This window comes from Dinoponera quadriceps, unplaced genomic scaffold, assembly GCF_001313825.1.
Source record: "Dinoponera quadriceps isolate SergipeBrazil2010 unplaced genomic scaffold, ASM131382v1 scaffold717, whole genome shotgun sequence".
Classification (NCBI taxonomy): Eukaryota; Metazoa; Arthropoda; class Insecta; order Hymenoptera; family Formicidae; genus Dinoponera; species Dinoponera quadriceps.
In genome coordinates this window covers 799,026-819,056 of record NW_014555639.1, presented here as the reverse complement: position 1 = coordinate 819,056, position 20,031 = coordinate 799,026, and the positions used below count along the sequence as shown (strand labels likewise).

Here is a 20,031-nt window from a genome sequence, read left to right as displayed (position 1 = left end):
TTGAAAATATATTTATTTCTACAGCGGTATGTGATTATACGTAGGTACTCGAAAAACTCATTATTTACTTCGCATTGGAAATCTGAAACTAAAATGACGGACAGAAATATAGCGTGTTATTAAACGCGATACTCAATGTACCTGCTCGGTGAGCAATCGATTTCGTTGTGCTAACTTATTCGCCACCATTTCTGCAAATGGCGAAAATTCATCGAAACCTATATATTGGTCGTACTAAGGAGTTAACTCAGTACTCACATCGAATTTAAATCTTGCAGAAATGAAAAATAAAAATACATAAACGTCAAGAAGCATAATATGGAGTTGAAAAATAATTTAAATCCCACAAAAAGGCGATATATATATAAAGAATATATTAAACCGCGGGAGACAAAAAAGGATTAACTAAATTATTAAATATGAAAGAGAGAGAGAGAGAGAGAGAGAGAGGAAGAAGGAAGGGAAGAGATGTACAGATGAATTAAATTCTCAAGCGATTCTGGAGCAAGAAATAGATGTATATTAAAATCCGAAATAGAAGAGGAGTTAGATTTAATATAACGTAGAGTATATTATAATATAAGGATTTAACATAATACAGGGGCAAAATATAAATTCGTTCCGAAACGGGGCGCTGCGGTGACGTACATAAATTCTAAAAAGGAGAGAAAAGGAGGGAGGGGAAGGCAGCCGAAGGGGTAAATTAAATTCTAGAAAGTGAGAAATGAGAGCGCGCGTATTAAATTGCAAAAAATGGAGGGAGCGGGGGGAAACGGACGACTTTCTCTAAACATAACGGTCGAATTTTCCGGATTTATCGTCTCGTCGCGGAATATCTGGATTTCACCCTCATCCCTGACAGCCGCCGTCGGTTGGAGCGATGGAGAGCGTGTCAATTCCAGAGGAGGCGGCCCTCTCGAACGCCAGGTCTCCGTTGGATTGATGAGGTCGTCGTGGATTACGCGGAAGCTGCATCAGCGCTAAAAGCTAATGGACCGGCATCCTTTGAAGATATTGCCATCGAGAGTACGAGACAGCGCTTAACCACTCGAGAGGGACTCTGCTACCCCCTTCGTCGTTATGAACATTAACGCCGGTCTATATAAATATATATATATATATATATATATATATAGAGAGAGAGAGAGAGAGAGAGAGGGAGAGATGGAGAGGAAGAGAGGCGTTGATAAAAAGATTAACGACTAGACTGAGACACATAGAGGAAGCCACGATTAAAAGCTGCCACCGTCACCACCACCGTCGCGCGCTAAGCGAAGTCGCTAGCCGAGAAGGGCTTATAATTAAGGTTAAGTGCCACCCTGGCTGTTGCGCACGCTATTGACGCGCGATGTCGTGCATTCGGCGTTAAAAGTATTTTCGGCTTTCCCGCTTTCCGCTATATATAGGAAAAGGCTACTTTGCAGCGCCTAACGTCACGCGAGTCAAGGCCTTTGCACGTAACGAATTTTCAGTCGTAACTGCAAGGAAATTGACCGCCAGTCGAATATTCTTCGACCGCAAGGAGAATAATCGGCCGTGATTGATCAGTTTTCGTAAAAACTTACGATTGCGACTAAAGCGGCGTTCATAATGAGAATTTAAGGAGTAAGACTTAAGCTTTTAAGCTTTAAGCCATAAGAAATCGATCAGCCGAGTTAAAATTTTAGTTCCACGTTAAGTTTATTAGGTTCTACATTGAGTCTACAAGTGGAGAAGACGGAAATAACTTTCCATTTGTAGCATTAAAGGAGCACTAATAATGCCCCCGTTAATGCTGCAAAGGGAATTTAGATCTCCCAGGGGGAAAATGTTAAATTCTACGTTAAGTTTTGAAGTGAAAAAAAACGGAAGTGACTTCCTACTTGCAGCATCGAACGGAGCATAATAGAAGATCTTTGAAAACTTAATGTAGAAAATAGACTTGACGTAGAATTGAAACGTCGACTTGCGGCGATCACAGTCAAATGTGAGAAGAATAGTCGATTGTGGTCGGTCAGTTGCTTAAAGTTTGAAGCTTAATTATAACACCTCAAATTCTCATTATAGACACCGCTCAAAGTTCATGTTCACAACCTTTCTTTTGGACGTGAGCAAGTCGACCAGCCAATCGATTATTCTTCTAATAAACGACTGTGATCGGCCGATTTGCTTGTTGCTACGTCTTAAAGCAAGTTCGTAGACAAGACGACAAAAGTTCGTTACATTGTTAGTTTCGTGCGAAGGCCTTCAAGCTCCCCCTTTTCGTGAGCGAGCGCGCGTGTGTGGGCGGGTTTCCTTTCTTTTCACGTGCAGCGACACACACCTGGCTGGAGAGGTAAAGGTGAGGAACGCGCGACGTTATGGCGCTTGAGCGATACATAATAGAGTCGCGCGATAGAACGCATTCAATACGCCAACCGTGTATTATTGACGCCGCGAAATGTTTTTCTCGTGTTTCTCCACCGGAGAATAAGGATTTTCGGAGTAACGTCTCCCGTTTCCCCCCCCTTCTCCTCCCCTCCTCCTCTCTTTCACCCTTCGTCCCGCCGTCGACAATGACTGGATTTGATTCTCGCGGGGGATGAATGGAAATCACTATGGGAATCCACCTGAATTCGCGCAACAGGTATATCGATGGTGTTGTAAAAACGATAATCTGAATCGATGGAAGTGAACGGCGGAGATTAGCGGGAGAATAACAGGTTTATAAATCGCAGTGCGATTAAAAAGGGATGAAACAATAAGTCGCTTTCACAGCGCGCAAAGTTGGAATAACTCGCGCGGCTGTTCTCCACTCGTCGAAATATTCGAGGCGCTTCGCCCGGTTCGGGAATTCTCTTTTACATTGGCCGAGATGGCCAGGATTTGCAAAACTTGGTATCCAGGACGAGAGAGAGAGAGAAGAGAGGTAGAGAGCTTCACGCATTTGCTCGTTTTGATGAGCGGAAAAATGCGGCGCAAAAGTGCAGAGTCAGAAATTGATATCGCGACACTCTCGAAAGTCAGAGAGAGAGAGAGAGAGAGTGATAGAAAAAGAGAAAGGCGGGGAGTCACGGCAGAAGGAGCGAATAAGGAACGATTTAAGGATCCGACATGATTGGAACAAGTTCCTCGCCGAGATGGATGGCCACGTCCCGGGATTCTCTCCTGAGAGACGAGTGAATGATGCAGGGAATAGAGATTGGCATAGACCGGCGCGGGAGGAATAGCCCAGAAGGCCAGAACGGATTGCCGTAATTTGCAAGGAAGTTAAGGGAATGGGTAAAAGTGGCCGAAGGACAGAACGCGAATTCGGATCGCGGAGGTGTGTGCAGGGGGAGGGGGTGGGGGGGAGGAGTGCAAGAAAAATGGCGATCTCCCCTTGCACGCTCGGTTGCTCCGAGCCACTTGAAACGTAAAATTGGACGCGGGATGGCGCGATTAAAATTAAAACGGGGATCACGGGTCCTCGCAAAGGAAGACGCGAGCGCTAACTAAACGGCGTGTAAAATGGACGAGCCGGTAATCTGATTTGGGTATTTTCGCAGGGGATCGCGCCGGATGATGAATTCTCGCAGCCGCATCGCGCGGGGCGAGAACGCACGTGATTTATTATGAATTTCTATTATTAGTTCCTCCCGCGTATCTCCCCGTTGTGTTTTTGATAAATCCGGTTGCGCGTCGGGTTTACATAATAGTTACAGCGGCGGGCCGGCGCGAGAAATGGACCGGGTGAAACCGCGGCGTGATTTTATCGATTGTGTGTCATTCCATCTGGTTTTCTTTCGTCCCTCATACGAAAAGCGCCGCCGAACTTGCGAATTTATCGTGCGCGAGGTAATAAATAAATAAATAAGATTTGTATCCATATCCATTTATTTCACGAGGGAAACGCGCGCGAGAGAGAGAGAGAGAGAGAGACTCCGTGCATGCACGATTCAAATGTCCGTCCAACTTTTTGCGCACGAAGCTCCCTGCACGTGCATATAAATTGCGAATGCGCGCGGGGAAGGTAGCGAAACGTTAGCGCAACACGGGGACCAGTTTTAGCTGTTCCATAATTAACAGTAGGTGAACATTTAATTTCATTATTTCACTCGTAATTATCATCAAACCGCCGTTGAATATTGCACTATGGCGAAGAATGGATTCCGCATACAAATGATAATTGGTCTACATATGTTATAGCATTTAACCGAGCGCGGGGCGGACAATTACAAGGTGCATTTGCATTCAATTGCATCAATCGCCACGTGACTCGCTCGTCGTTCGTCGCGCTGCATTTTAAGCCGCTTGTCGTCCGGCTGCGTTTTATTCGTTTCGCCCGACTTTACGCTCCCGTCACTCGTGTGTATCTCCGACGTTATTGAGCCGTCATAGCCGCGAGAAGTAGCATGCTAGATTTGCCCAGCGACACCCGGCAAATCGTTCGGTAAATCGCCTACGGGAGGGATCCATTTTTCGCGAGCTACGATCCAATATTTCCCCGCTCTCGATCATTTGTCTTAAATACCGCGCGGCCGTCGGGGACTTCCTCTCGGATCGCGGGAACTCGAGAATCACGGCGAACGACGGCGCGAATTTCCGCCGAGAAAGAAAGGAGAAGCGAGGGGAACCGAAGTGGCCGGCGAGGAGCCGCGATTAGAGAGACATGTGGCGGTTCCGAGGCACCCTGTATATAAGCGCAAGAGAGTTAAGAGCCACGGCGGCTATCCGTCTATACTAACGTCGAGTTGGGTGTACAGGGGGAAAGTAGTGTACGGGGAAAGTGTATTATTACGCGTGGGAACCGCACGATGTTCGACACTCCGTGCGTGGGCGCAGTTATTCTTTTTTATCCGTCAGAAGTCTCTTGTTAGATAACAAAAAGGGACGAGACGTAAAAATACCCCAAGCGCGTCTATACCGTCGCTTCCTTCGCGACGTCTTTCCTTCCTTGGCGAAACGCGCCCTGCGTTATTCGTTGTGTAAAATCCCGAGAAATTCTCCGTTACGACGGATCCGAAAGGCACGAAGGGGTCGTGTCGGAAAGAGTGCGCTTTTCCTCCGCGCGAACTAATTAATATAAATTAAGAACCCATTCGGGGGCGGAGCGCCGTCCCTCACGAAATCACTCACTTGTCGTCTGTGTACCGTTCGCGGGGATTACTTTTCCAGCGGCCCGAAAGTTCCGAGAGATAAAGTTTCCCCACGGAAACTCCCTCCCTTTTCCTTTTTTACCGCCTCATCCCTACCCCTCGGCTTCCAGCCGAGCAACTGGTACATCCCGTCCGGGAATAAGAAAAGCTCGAGCTGTATCGAGCTTCCTATCGTTGACCGCGCGCGCTCTCGAATTATCCGACGGCCCCGCGTTTTTGCGCGGGGCCGGGGGGAGGGGAGGGATCGGCGATTTTCCGCGCGGTTGAAGAGGGATTGTAATATCGATGGTAAGCCGGTTCGCGCGCAACCGACGCCCGAACTTCGCTCGCTTTGATTCTTTTCGGCCGTCGCGAAGGCCGCGCCTTAAATGAAGTTTTAATTAAGGCCGGGAATTACGGGCGATACGCGGGAGCGGCGAAAAACGCGAGAGAAACCGTGAGAAGATCGAGACCGGGAAGGAATTCGCGAGAAAATCGGACGATTTCCGTCCTTAATATTTTACATCTGACGTTATATTCCTCGCTTTCTCCATCTCTCGAGCACCTCCCCCGTTTCTAGGTATTTTAATATCAAGCCGTTATTTTTATTTATCGTACATATTTCTGTATATATATTTACTCGCATAATAACGTTTCCGCCGTTGAGGCGCGCGTTTCGCACGCTTAATTATATACCTCCGCCGCCAGACATAATTTGAGTCGAGCTCTTGCCTCGCGCGATTTTTGCATAAAGTCTTGACCGTCGAGGGCACGTCGGTGCGAGAAAATGATTTCCTCGCCGAGAGCGCGCCGGTGAAGAGCCACGGCGCGGACGCACTCGAGAATATTCATGATTGTCGACACAGCGCCGCGCATGAATAAATAAGAGAATCAACGGAATCCCCCACGCTCTGTATATGTATATCACGCTATATTTTCAGCTTGCTTTCCCCCTCGGCTTGCAAATCTCTCCGGATCTCTTCGGGTTTCACCACGTGGCGCCGCGCATTGTGTCCTCGACTGTAATTCCGTTAACGGAACGACCGTCGCTCGTACCCCGATATTTTGCAGTGAAAATTGAAGTTGATCGGAAGAAAAATGAAGCAAAAGAGAACACGAATGCACGGATCGTTTCAGAATCGTTCGATTTAACCGTCGGTATCTCTCTCTCTCTCTCTCTCTCTGTTTTTGCTATCAAATGGAACAGGGTATTTCATTTTGCAACAGTAACGATTTAACGAACAGCCACACTGCCCGCGAATTATCGTTGCGATATCATTAGCCCCTTGTACAGATCTGTCATTCGCGATAAAGGGCAATTAGCGGCAATGGACGTGCAACGAAACGTGAAAAGCGTCGAAAAGGGAGAAAAAGGGATGGACGCGTTCGCGAGAGCGGCCTTTCTTTCCATCCACTCTGTTTTGTCGAGTAACCCCGTAACCTCTTTTACGCGAGCTTTTCACATCCCAAATGAATGGAAAGGGTGGATACGGCAAATGAACCTTTTTCGCTCGACTTGCCCGCGGAAAAATTGTAGTGCCAATCGGCCCCGCAATACCCGAGAGGCAACGTCGTTGAGAGTCCCCGGGAACACCGCGTATAATAACTCCTATCGGACACTTAATTCCCACGCCCTCGATAAAGCAGATTCGACAGGATGGCCGTGTAATTGATTTCCAGGCGCGCCTTACGCCCGGAAGAAATTATGCCGCAATTTGATGATTAACGAGTCGAAAAATCGGAATTTCCCAGTCACATTTTTCCAACCGGCATTATTGATTGCCGCGCGAAGAGCACGTTGCCGTAGCGGAAGATTTCATTTATTTCCGCTTTTTCCGCCGGAAAACAGCCGTGGCCTGACGGAAAATGACAGAAAATAGAACTGCGGCGGAACGGAAATAGGAATTTCAACCATGCCGGAATACCAAGACCGAAATAATACTTAAATTAGTAACGTTCTCTCAAGAATTCATAACGTTCCGCGTCCCACCGATTATTTTGACACGAACGTTAAGCAGTATTTCCGCTTTCGCGGGAACGCACGTGTTATTATTTACATAAATTGCACAACTGTTCTCATCGTTAATTTAAGATAACATTCTCGACGGGAACTCGCAGTTACCAAAAGAAACAGCTCGCAGTGCGCCGGGAGGCCGGCCGCGCTTTTAATGCAACCAATGGAACTTGAATATTAATTCATCGCTTTTAATTAATGCGATATATTATATTCGGTATATCACATTACGTTGCATTATGCCATAATGTACTTGAAAAGCTTTTAAGTAATATAGAAAATAATTTACAGAATCGGAGAATGGTATCCATAAAAGTGGGACGCGTTCTCGCGTTTCGCACTAAAATCACGTAAAGACCATATTTTTCCGATTCGCGCGCGCGCACAGCACACGATGCGCGCTTACAGCAGCGCACGCTCGCATTTAATGATAGTGCTCGACGCCGACACTGATTAAAGGCGACTAAATAGACGCTTTTTTCCCTCCCTTTTTTTTTGCTCGTACTTTTCCCATGTAGTATCCGATATCGAATGCGGGTAAATACGTAAAACGGGCGCCGTCAGCGGCCGATAGTGGCAGGCCGGCTAATGGCGGCCACCGAATTCGCATTTAAAAATCGATATGAGAATTTATACGCTGTCATGAGACTATATATGCGCGGTGCCTATCACCGATAAATCTTACGTTGCCGCATATGATGCAACGTCGCGTTTTCTGGCTCGATATTTGGCGCGGTTCCTCGGCGTTCTCTCAGACCACGGTTAAAATACGATATTCGCGCCGCTGGAGGAATCATTAATATTCTATTATGCAGAGTGCGGCAATAATTATTATCACACCGAGTATTTTCGTAATACGAATAACAGGAGGCTAATTAGTGGGAGAAAATTTTATTCAACAGAATTACATCGATAAAACATAATGCAAATAATGTGCAGCGAAGAAAGTGGTAAAATCAAGTAAATATCTGTTTCTTCAGTCTCTTAAATCAAATGATATTTCTATCAATTTAAATATATTTTGACGGTAATAAAACTTATTTTAACGCAATAATATTTTAAAATTTGTAAATGAATTACTGAATGTAAGTAAATTGTTCTGAATTTAAAAGGATTATATTTACTAGGATTATATAACATTTATTTTCCATTGAAGAAATTTCGTGCTTTAAATTTCGATCTTTCCGCCCAGTAAATATTTTCTAACATTAAAATTTTGATATCCTCAATATTATGAATGAAATAATACTTGCCGGGATTAGTTTCTCATATAAATATAAATGTTTAATTATATACAAAGAACATATATATATATATATATATATAGTAAATTATATTTCTACTTCTAGCAAATATATTTGCTAAGAAGTGTTGGAGTAAACATTTTATTTGAATCAAGTAAATATTACCTGAACGTAGCATTTGTTTCTTTCAATGTCGTCATCACTTCGAATATCTTCTGTAAGATAAAAATATGAATACCTGATCACATACCTAACTGTGGACATTCATATTGTTTCGATCTTTAAGTGTGAATATTTAAACTTTCAACAAAAACTATATGTATATATTCAATATATATACTTCAATATGTAGACTTTTACTTGAAATGTAAACTTCTATCATTTCTTTCATCCAGTCGCGTGAGTAAAATATTTCTATTTTCCGAAAATCTCAAAAGCAATAATAGTTATCGTGCCCTATGTTGTATCGGATTATATAATATAATATTAATATTCTCCATACTTGTTATACACATTACATGTTGAAATCAATCGATATGATAATCAATATCAATCGGTGCGCATCGATTTTTCGGGACGCGCATTTGCGCGGAACCACCCCGATTCCCTGCGATTGATGCAAAGCGCGTCCTTTATATACGTATATACCGGGAGCAAACAGCGTCGGTAGTGTTCTTCTCGCGAGTTACTTCTTATTCGTCCGCGGAATCCGCTTAAATCTGCTCGTCCCGCCTTTCGATCGCGCGATAAAAGCCCCGGCGTCGTGCGGAATAAAAGAGTAAGGTCGCTCGAAGGCGAATGGAGTCCTGACGGAAATCGCGATACACGCCAGCAGCTAATAAACTCTGGACGCGACCTCTGACCTTTCCTACATATCAGGATGAATAAACCCCGGGACACAAAATAACTGGGACACGACACGGCGCGACGCGGACGCTTGAAAATAGAAAAGACCCACGGGGCGCTGACGATGGTGGAGGAGGAGGAGGAGGATGTCGAGCGAAGGGTTGCGCGGAGAGGAGGGCAGTTTTTGATCCACCGTGTCTGCAGGATGATTCACTCTTTCACCGGAGATAATGGGGTCGTAAGTTAGCCCCGCGTGCGCGCGTTGTTTGGTCTTTGACAAATACCGTTGCAGTCGGCCCTTCAATCTTCGATAACAGAGCCAGTCCTCCGCTCGCTGAGCTTTAAGCTTTTAGCTAATTTAATGCTCCTCGAGTTAAAAGCCGTTTCTCCCCTGCGTTCGATATTTTATCCGCTTCAACTATCGCCGCTCGTACCGGCCGGTATCGCGCGATATACTTTTATTACCTGCCCCGAGATCTCGCGCGAAGGATGTTCTCCCTTTATTGTTTCGTCTGTCATTCGCTGCGATTCTTTACGCGTCCCCTCCCCTCCCCCTTGCGCTACCCCCTCTACGTTTCACACCATTGACCGAGATTTTATTTCACCTCCTACTAGGGCTGCTTCGTCGCTTCCGTCGCCTCGTTCGCTGTTATTCGCATTTTTTTGTCCTCGTACCCTCGCTACCCGTGAGTCCCTTCGTATATTTTCAAGCCCGGGCCGCGCGTCCGTCTCAATTAACGTTCGATATCGTTTAATTAAATTAGCCGCTTAATCTTTCGTCCGCTCTCATTACTATCTAATATTTCATCCGACGCCGCAGAGAGCGCTGTCCGATCGCGTTAAATTATTATTACTGCTGTCCGATTCGGCGCTTATATGCCCGGCTGCAGTTTGATTTTTCACTCGGATACTACACCGGCAGTATTTTAGCCCGTTTTGTTTCGCATGCCCGTTATACCGCATGTGTTTCCGTCCATTTTATGGCTGTCTCATCTCTTTTGTCTACTTTAAATACCGGTTGACCTTTTATGCGTTTTAACTACTGTTCGATTTTCGTTTACTTTACCGGCGGGCGCTCGCTCGCTCGTTCATCTACTTCGATTACTCTTCGCTCATTTATCTAATTTAACGATCGTTAAATGTTTCGTCTGTTTCCGAAAGCGCTCGCTCGCGGAATCCGGCTAACGGATTTATCAGATATTGCGTTCGTATTCATTACGCGATATTGTTTGCTTATTTGTCCCTTTTAATTACCGTGTACGAACGTATTTTCATTATCGTTACAATCGTGTTGCAACATGTAACGCGATAATAGCGACGTAATGACATCGTGATGAGCGAAAATACGACGTGTGTCATAACATCTTTTCCTATGCGAGGATTATGACATTATCGTGTTATTTGGAATCGACACCGGCTCTCGCGAAGCCAACCTGTGCATGAAAGCTCGCTTAGGCCGCGCATTGTTGCGCCGGTCATGTTTACGCTCCTCACTATTTCGCTGTAAACTAATCGCGGGGATTAGCGTCTTTCATTTTCATCTTTGAAACGCCGGTATAAAAGCGTAGTATGCAAACGAGGTTTGTCTGCTTAACGACTTTACTGGTTTATACAAGTTGTACAACGTATGATACAATTTCGGCTCTAATCTCTTTAACCCCCGCGCGCCCGGGGACGTTCCTTCGGGATAAATCGTGATGAACGGGACAAAAATACATCGCAAACTCGGTATCTGGAGTTACCGCGGCATTCTCACACACGGGCGGTGCGTGCGAATAATTACGGCGCGCGATAAATTAACGCGGCAAGAAGTTTCAGCCGATTGGATGTTCGCTTCGAAATCCTCTGACGGGCGAATTTTTCATCAAATTCGTAGTCCGATTAATTTTAAGGCTCCACCTCGTCCTGGCGTCTCCATTTGAATTCTAATTACTTTATTACACCCTCCGGGCCGATTGTTCTACAACCGGATGAGTTTAATTATTTCAAACAAATGTATAAATTGTTACATTCGAATTTCGAGCGCTTTTACTTTGAATCCTTGCTTTTGACAACTGAAATCGAGGCCGGTGTTTCGAAGTAATTAAACGTTCGGTTTCGCGTTACCGGTTGAATTTCTCGTTCCATTGAATTCGTTGATTTTATCCGCAGTCAACAGCTGCTGTGAATCGCCGATACATCGAACGCCGTTAAGAGCTTTCTCTTTTTTGCTTAACAAATTTTTCCCGTCAATCATTCTGCGGGGACAAAACGAAGGACGGTTGAAAAGCATCGGGGGGAGGGAGGGGAGGGGGGGGGGCATTTTATTGCGACGTAACATTGATATAAATCGAACAAACGTGCGGACGAACGAACAAAGCGCTCCATCCTTAGCTAAGTTTACAAATTATTTACAAGTCGATATGTTTCCCCGTCGTGGAACGACGGTAACATACACGCGCACTTGTGCGCGTGGGCAAATGTAACAACCATATTTTTCGGCGCAAAATATCGGTAGTATTTCGTCGGGGATGCGATTTTGAATAAAAGATACCTCCGAAATGTTCTGAATTGGGGATATCCCCGAAATGGAGTTCTGAATGGAGGATACCTCCGAAATACAGTTTTGTATAAAAGGTATTTCCTCGATATAATTGCAAATATAAATAAATGAAACGGGTTCCGCGCGAGCTGTCGCGATAAATCAGGATTAAATTAAGGAGAGCGCACGCGCAGCACGCACAAACACAAAATATCGCATCGAGAGCTCTCGCACCTGTCAAACTCGTCCGAGTGTCAGATTAGTTCGTGACAGCAAGAGTGAGTCGAGAGGGAAGCCGGAGAAAGAGAGAAAGAGGGAAGGAGATTCGATGAAGTATCTCTCCCATACCCGAATAAAATATCCCCGGCTTCCCACACCGTGGCAAATTTCGCACCGTGCATCATCCGTGAGGATGACATGATGAGCCGCAACATCTCAGCCGCAGGCGCTCGAATGACCGAAGAAGCTCGAGGAGGGTGGCGTGAGGAAACGCGGTAAACTAGGGAAGTTCGCTCTCTCGTGACGCGAGAGAGAGAGAGAGAGAGAGGCGACCTGGGAGGGAAAGAGGAAATACACAGAGCAGGGTCGGTTAGGCGAAGGGTTGACGGCGCGGGAAGGAGAGAGAGAAGATGTTCTTATGGCTGGTGGGAAATTTAATCGGCACGGGACGGCGAAATTACCGAGGCAAGGAAACTTGGCCGCGACAAAGTGCGAAACTTAACCGCACCACCCTAATGACTGCCAGCGAGCGCTAAGTGGATCGCGCGCGACGATAAATCGAGAGGGTTACGCGGAAAGAGATCATTTCGAGGAAGTAAGAGAGAGAGAGAGAGAGGAAGAAAGAAAGAGAGCAACTCGACTCGATGAAATGTGATAAATCTTTTTTTCTACCGCGAACATAATAAAAGCGCGAGAATCTGCACTCTCCCTCTCTCTGTCTCTCTCTCTCTCTTTTTCTTCGAAAGGGAATAAGACGAAGAGACAATGGATTCGAGAAGCGTTTCGCCAAGGGTCCTTGCTACGGGCTGTTTAAGGAGAGATTGTGAGGTGAAACGAGTTTGATGAAACTTGCACTACGTATATTAAAATATTACCTAACTATATAACGTAAATATTTCAATTCACTTCCAACATCAGTTTGCTCCGCTGAAAAGTTTGGCGCGTTTCGTTTAGTCGTTATTAAATATGTTGTTTCCTGGAATTAAAATTATCTATTATAGTATAACTATTTCTAATATAAGATATACATATATATATATATATATATATAATTATATAATTCTTTCTATTATCTATGTATTTCTATTAGACCAACTAACGTATATACTAAATATAAAACATTTTATGTAAATAAAGATCTATTGAAATTTTTGTATTAATTTAACAAGGTGAAATTTTTGCATTAATTTAACAAGGTGAATACAGTATACATTTAATTAACAAGGTGAATACAGTAAAAAATAATATGTTAACGGAAAATAAATATGTTCACTTAATATGTATTTATACTTGTTAATATATTCCCGTGTTAAAACAACAGAGAAATTCCAGTAGACCGTGATTTATACGAAATTGTTTGCAACGTTCTCGTTTGCAACGAGAAAAATAAAAATATAGTAAAACGTTCGTATTTGTAATATCGAGCGTATATGTTTACCCTCGATTTCTTTTCAAATCTTTCATTTCAGTATCTAGTTAATAGGCACATTTATTATTTAGGTAGTGAAAATAATGTACAAGAACGTGATATTGCTTGACGAATACGAAATTTGCTCCTTTGATATGCTACTGAAGATACGACTCTCTAAGTCTTACCATCTCTTTAACGCGAGCAACAGGAACGTTTAATCTAACGATAACACGAGATGAGCAAAATACGCGGATCCCCGCGCGGTATTCGACGTAGCATCCAAGTACGACGAGATCGGTTAATACGATTTACGCACCATCGTGAGGTCTCTCCCTCCTTAAGTTTGCCCGGAATTGCGTTACGGCTAGAGGAGCAGGAAACCGGAGCGGAAATCCAACGACGAGAAAGAGAAGGAGAAAAGAGAGAAGAAACGGTACTCGAGGTCATTCTCCGCGCGAGGACCGCGAGGTCGTTTCCACGCGCGTGCTGCGCGATAAGCGTCTATCTCGATGTCACAGGGAGCGAAACGCGCGTGTCGATCTGAGCTGGTGCGCGATCTCGCTGAGAGCGCGCGCATTCCCTGCGTTGCGGCTCGCTTTAACAGTGATTCCTTCGCGATGTGCAGGCGCGTCGCGTTATATGAGGCAAAGCGGAATTAATGCACCGTAAGACGCATTACGTGCTTCCGTCTGCACGTAATGCGGCAGATAACGCTTCGGACGTGCTACGCGCGCCCCGCGTCATACGTATAATGCGATGCAGTAGCTCAAAGCGTCATCCGCAATTGCGTGTCGCGATAGCGAATCGATCAAAACGCCCGGAGCTGAATAATTCGCGAAATCCTGCGATTTCGTCGTCCTCTCCCACCGCCCGTCCCAGAATTCCCAATGTGTTCGAGAAATTTGTGTATTCAGGCCATGATAGTGTAATGCGCTTAATTGGCTCGCCTATTAAGGATGCGGTTAATGCATATGCGGGATGCGCCGCGAAATGGGATGTGTGCGAATCGTAAATTTTACTTGCGAGAGAGAGAGAGAGAGAGAGAGCGTCTCCCGCGCGTGTTTCATTACGCGCGCGTATCCGTATTAAAATTCACATCGAAATCGGAAGTATCAAAATTATTTCGCTTTTTAATGCGCCACTGGGCGCGACGAGCTGGAATTTCCTAAAATACCAACCGGTGTCTCGTTTTTTTTGTTTCAGAAGTGGAGCGCCCGAGGCAGGGTCGAGGTAAGTGGTCGTGAAACACGGTATTTCGTTTCGCGTGAATTAATAATGAACGATTCAATAACGCGATAGTACATTGATACACGGTTCACATATGATACCTCTTTAATCCGCTATCATCGTGTCCTCTTATCGGATCGCTGAAAATCGACTGAATAAATCATTTTAAATGTTGAAAATGTGGAGGAGCGAGCTGAAAAACTCGCCGAAAGTTCGCGAAATTTCTGCCCGAATCGCGCCGGGGGACGTCCTCGAGGACGGCTTTTTGTTATCCGTCGGAATCAAAATTCGGAATGGAGCGAGACGACGGCTGCCTTCGATATTTTTTTACACGCAAGAAAAAAACATCGTCCCTGAATTGGCCGAAGAATCGCCGGTTAAAAAAGGGCATCCGGTGGCTCTGGGACACGCTGTATACCCATCCTCCCCCTTTCCCTCGATCAACGCCAATGAGCAGCCCGCTGTCTGACTATTGATCGGGATGTTCCACTGGCGTGGCGCTCCTATTAAACGTCATATGGCTGCTGCTGTTTTTGCACTCTTACGTTATGCAGCAGTCGGCGGAGGTTTCGTGTTTGTTTACACGCGTGTGCAACGCAACTACATTATGTTGCCGACAAATAAATTAAAAAACAAAAAAAAAATCGCCCGGCTATGTAAATATTAACTCTTATGATATATTTAATGTGATGTCATATTTAATATCTTTTATGAATGCGCGTGCATTAATGTTTACAAGATATTAGCGTTTCTTGCTTTGTTAGGATTAAAATGAACACCCATGAAAGAAAGGGATTGCTGTGGAGGTTTTCAAATCGTGCTCGGGGTCACGAGAGTAGGAATATACAGTTCCGCGGAAAGAAATCCGGATTGAAAGAGAGATAGAGAGAGAGGGAGGGAGAGAGAGAGAGAGAGAGAGAAAGACAGATGACGATCTCGCGTCGAGACAGATCGATTTTAGTGTTTGTAATTAAAGGTGCCAGTAATTCGATGTGTCGTATGAGTGCACGCGAATCTTCGTGATAGCGAATACATATTCATGATTTTTGAGCGCGGAAAATATGATTTTGCGACAAAATGAAAATTCATGAGAACTGGTCGAACGCCCGCGGGACACGTAGACGACTCTATATGTCTGCGATGTATTTACCGACATTTGACCTCGATGCATCAACTAAATAACGTTTGTCTATATGTGTCTATATACATTCGCCTTACACAGGATGGATCATATTTAAAGTAGGCTAATAAATAGTTTCCTGAAACCTTCATTTGCATCCCATTAATATAAATTAACAATTACCGCACAGTCATGGGAAATAACGCGACGAATATTTTCACAGCGGGCAGCGTGCATTTTTTTGACGAAGCAAAGTCCGAAAATAAGAGAGAGAGAGAGAGAGAAGCAAGATTTTTTTCTCCGAATATATACGCAGTATAAATATACAATCGACGCGATATTAGGTCGCAATAATGAAAATACCGATGCGAAAGGTCGTGGTTAAAGCGACAATCGATAAAATAAATATATCAGGCATTATATATTTCATGAGCTCTCAACAAGAAGAAGCGGTTTAAAACCGCGGAATTTCCCTCCCCCGACACGCGGAACTTTTATATTACTTCACTTTCTTGCTATTTACGAAAGAAATTCTCCTCTGATGGCAACATTCGTCATCGTTAGCCGCGTTACACGGAATTACGGCGGGATGAAAAACACAATGCTTCCGCCGGCATTTGCATACGGCACGGTAATATTCTTTGTTTTTAAATGACGAAAGGATACGATAACGTTACTGTACGATGCAGCGAGGCGAGCGTTCTCCGCTTTTTTCATCGCCTCGACTCGCAATCAGACATTTCTCGCTTCCTACCCCGGGTTAGCGCAGAAATGCCGGCGATTAAGGATCGCTCGGAAGGCGGATCGCCGAGAATGACGGCAATAATAATGATTAAAACGCTAAATACGTTGGATACATTAACGCAACGGCCCGACTCGGCGTTCTTCTCTGCGCTCGTCTGCGCGGAATCTTCCGAAAATACCGTTACTCCCTTAGGTCTGCCGCGCTTATTGTTTCGAACTCGACGGAGCGCAAATTACAGGCCGATGCTTAACAGTCATTAAGCGTGCACTTGGAAAAAGCGTTCTCGAGCGAAATCGGCGTGATGGAGCTGCGCGGAAGTTTGGCGAACTTCACGACAGAAAGAGGTGGTCGTGAGAGAAACTCGCGTGCCGCTCCGACAATGTGATCTTACTGCGCGCCTCATTCCGTTACCGAGATAATCGTTAGAATTTACTTTCAGTTATGAACTCGAAGACGGGGCTCTTCGAGTCGATCACCGGCTGAATCGTGGCCGCGTGCTGTTTGCATTTCAACGGGCGCGCGCTGATCTCCTTGTACGAATCGATGAAATTTCGTATGTTTACGCTGCGTAACTTCCATTAGTAAAGTGACTATCGTTCGTGCAGAGGCACCGACACTCTCGGCGCCGCGGCGGAACGCGAGGGGATAAAAAATAGCAGCGATTTTATTCGAGATTTTTTGCCCGATTCGCTGAATTCAATCTAGCAATTCTGCGAATCTTCACATGTGTATATTTGTCTTAATGTATTTTTATTTCGTGTGTTATTGCGTTACATTTCCTGCCACGAACCAGCTCTCCGTTGATTTTACCGAATATCCCGTGCGCAAAAAAAAAAGAATACAAATTTAACAACTTGGTGGTGTTAAAATAAATTTAAAATACATACAATATTACGGTATTGCAGCTATCACGTAGCGAAGCGAAAATATCGGAAATCTAAACCGAGAGATTCGCGAGGGAGTATCTCACTTTCTCTCTCTCTCTCTCTCTCTCTTACTCACGCGCGATATTAGAAATTCTGGAACAAGTTTAGAATCCGAGACATTGGGATTTCTGGATCAAAGTAGAAAAGATTATAGGATGACGGACGAATGGAATGAGGAGAGAGATGGAAAACGAGAAAACCGCGGGGGGGGAGGGGGGACGTGAACGTAAAGGAGCGTAGGAAAGTAGAAGAGGTAGGTCAGGTCAGGCCAAATGTGAGAGGGCAGATATTGATTTCGCGATTAGCGGTCGGGGGAAATTTACAGGGGAAGGGAATGCCGATCCTTTTCTGTCCAAACTTAATGCAATCGCGCGCTTTTTTCCTCTCGTTATTTCGCCGCCCGTGAATAATGATACGAGTACCTTTCTCGTCGCTCGACTAATAATTATATCAGCCCGGCGAGAGAATGCGGCAGCGCGCGCGAGGGAACGCAAAATTCCTCTCGTCCTTTCACAGTCGGGTCGCAAGAGAGATAGATAGAGAGAGAGAGAGAGAGAGAGAAGCGTATCAAAAGGACGATCCTGATCGCTCATGCGTGCTTTCCGCATCGACGGCTTCCCTCTACTCCGTCTCTCCCCTTGATTGCCCGCAGGAAATACTTATCCTGCTATCTCTCGCCGTTTTTTCTTCCGTCTCTCACGACCCGCCGAACTCGCGAGTCCTTCGCACGTGCCGCGGAAAAATCGGCCCGTATTTACGGCGAATCGACGGGAAGTATTATACAATTTACTACCCCTCCCCTCCTCTCTCCCTCTCTCTTTCTCTCTCGTTTTGACTCAATATACGCGACGATCGTTGTTTCACCCGGCCTCCACTTATCCGGACAACTTGGCGTGTTATTTTAGCGCGGTGTGAAAGGTTTATTTCCGCGGCGTGTCCGCCCCGAAACTTAAACGTCAATTTCATTCGCCGATAGATTGTTTTTGACGCTCTCGTATCCCCCGGTGGATTACTCTCGAAGTGATGCCGCGTTCTGCGGGGATAGATCAATGTATTTGCGGGGGCTACTAAATCACGAACGCGTTCTGCGCTTCGTGGCTTTGATTCCTGCCAATTGCAAAGACGTGTCGTGTAGTGGAGAACTCAATAGCGCGCGCGCGCGTCAGTGGCTCTCAATATTGTCGCGCGGCCGGCGTGTGTTTTCACTTTTCCGAGGTGTACGCTTGTGAAATCACGCGGATTCAACGTTTCGCCGCCGCGCTCGATAGCCCGGCTTAATCAACGTTTAAAGATTTAAAAACTGAAAGGGTCAATTGGAGTTGCACGGGCGCGCACACACGCGCAAGCACACACGAGCGAGCTGAATCGCGCGGTCGCGGAATGCACTCCGATTCTGGGAGGGCATTTTCGAATTACGCCACCCATCCGTTCCTTCGTTTCGTGACTTTCCAACGTAAACATTCCGGACTTCTATGGAGAACGTGGGAAAGGATTGAACAATGCGCGCACAGTGGAAAATCCAATACCGAAGGCATCGCGCAGGCACGATCGCCTGGAACAACTCCGGAAGTAACTGCGGTATTCCCGGCTTTCTCCGTTTCTGCTGCTCTCGCTGATGAGGAATCTCCGATGTAGCGTATGTAAAAAAGAGAAAGAGAGAGAGAACGAGAGCTGGTCTGTTTCGCGAGGAGTCGAGCGTAAATTTGATTTTTCGAGGAGCGGAAAACGAGCCGAGACAAACGCGAAGAAGCGAGTCCCGTAATAGTCGCGGAACGAGATCAAATCTGACTGAGAAAGCCCCATGAAGCGTAATAACGCGAGTTCGCGTCGCGAAAGGAAAGGATTACGATAATTTTGCACGAGCGATTTCTATCTATCTCTCTCTCTCTCTCTCTCTCTCTCTCCCTCCCTTTCTTCAGCTTTCTTTAATTAAAGAGTCGTTCGAAGACCGCTGCGTGTCGGGCTGCACATGAAAATTCGTGCCCACCCGTTTGATTCCGCGCGTGCTCGCGCGACTTCTCGCGAGGAAAAGCGAAGGAAAGCGCGGTCCTCGAGGTGCTTCGGAGCTTCGCACATTTTTCGAGCGAGGAAATCGTATTACCCCTGGATTCTCGTCCATCTCGTCGTCGTCGAATTGCCGAAGGGGGGGGGGACACTTTCGGTACGTCGTGCAATGTAATTAGGTAACCAGGCACGTAGGTGTCCCAGGACGACGCAGGTAATCTCCGATCGATATGGTTACGTGTAAACTGCTGGAACTTCGGCGCAAGTAAATTTCCGGGCTATCGTCGTCGGCGATCGGGTACAAGCAATAAGCTCGCCCCTCATCATGATATAGGCTCCTGTATAAATTACATTTTCGCGCGCCTGATAAGCCGCGGTATTATCGAGCCGCTACGGTTCCGGAATTATTATGTCGAAATTAACGTAATTAGTCCGGAGACCGACGTCGCTTTGCCGCGTTCATTATTTATTGTTTGATCGCTCTCTCTCTCTCTCTCTCTCTCCCCCTCGCTCTTTCCACTCGTGTCCCGTAAATATAAAACTTTCACGCGAAAAATTCTGGCGCTTAGCTTTTCCGGATTATAAATTAACACATTAAGGGCGGGAGTCGTAGTACTACGATTTATCTCGACTGCTGCTTAAGGGCGGGAGTCGTAGTACTACGATTTATCTCGACTGC

The 20,031-nt window shown here is 45.6% G+C and overlaps 1 protein-coding gene across 1 annotated transcript in view; it reads left to right on the top strand.

Moving 5' to 3' along the window:
* Positions 1 to 20,031, top strand: part of LOC106744956 — a 55,567-nt gene that overhangs the window by 1,532 nt on the left and 34,004 nt on the right. Inside the window, exon 2 of the mRNA XM_014620140.1 lies at positions 14,534 to 14,560. Within this exon, the coding sequence (XP_014475626.1) occupies positions 14,534 to 14,560 (27 nt within the window). The remainder of the gene's footprint in view (positions 1 to 14,533; positions 14,561 to 20,031) is intronic.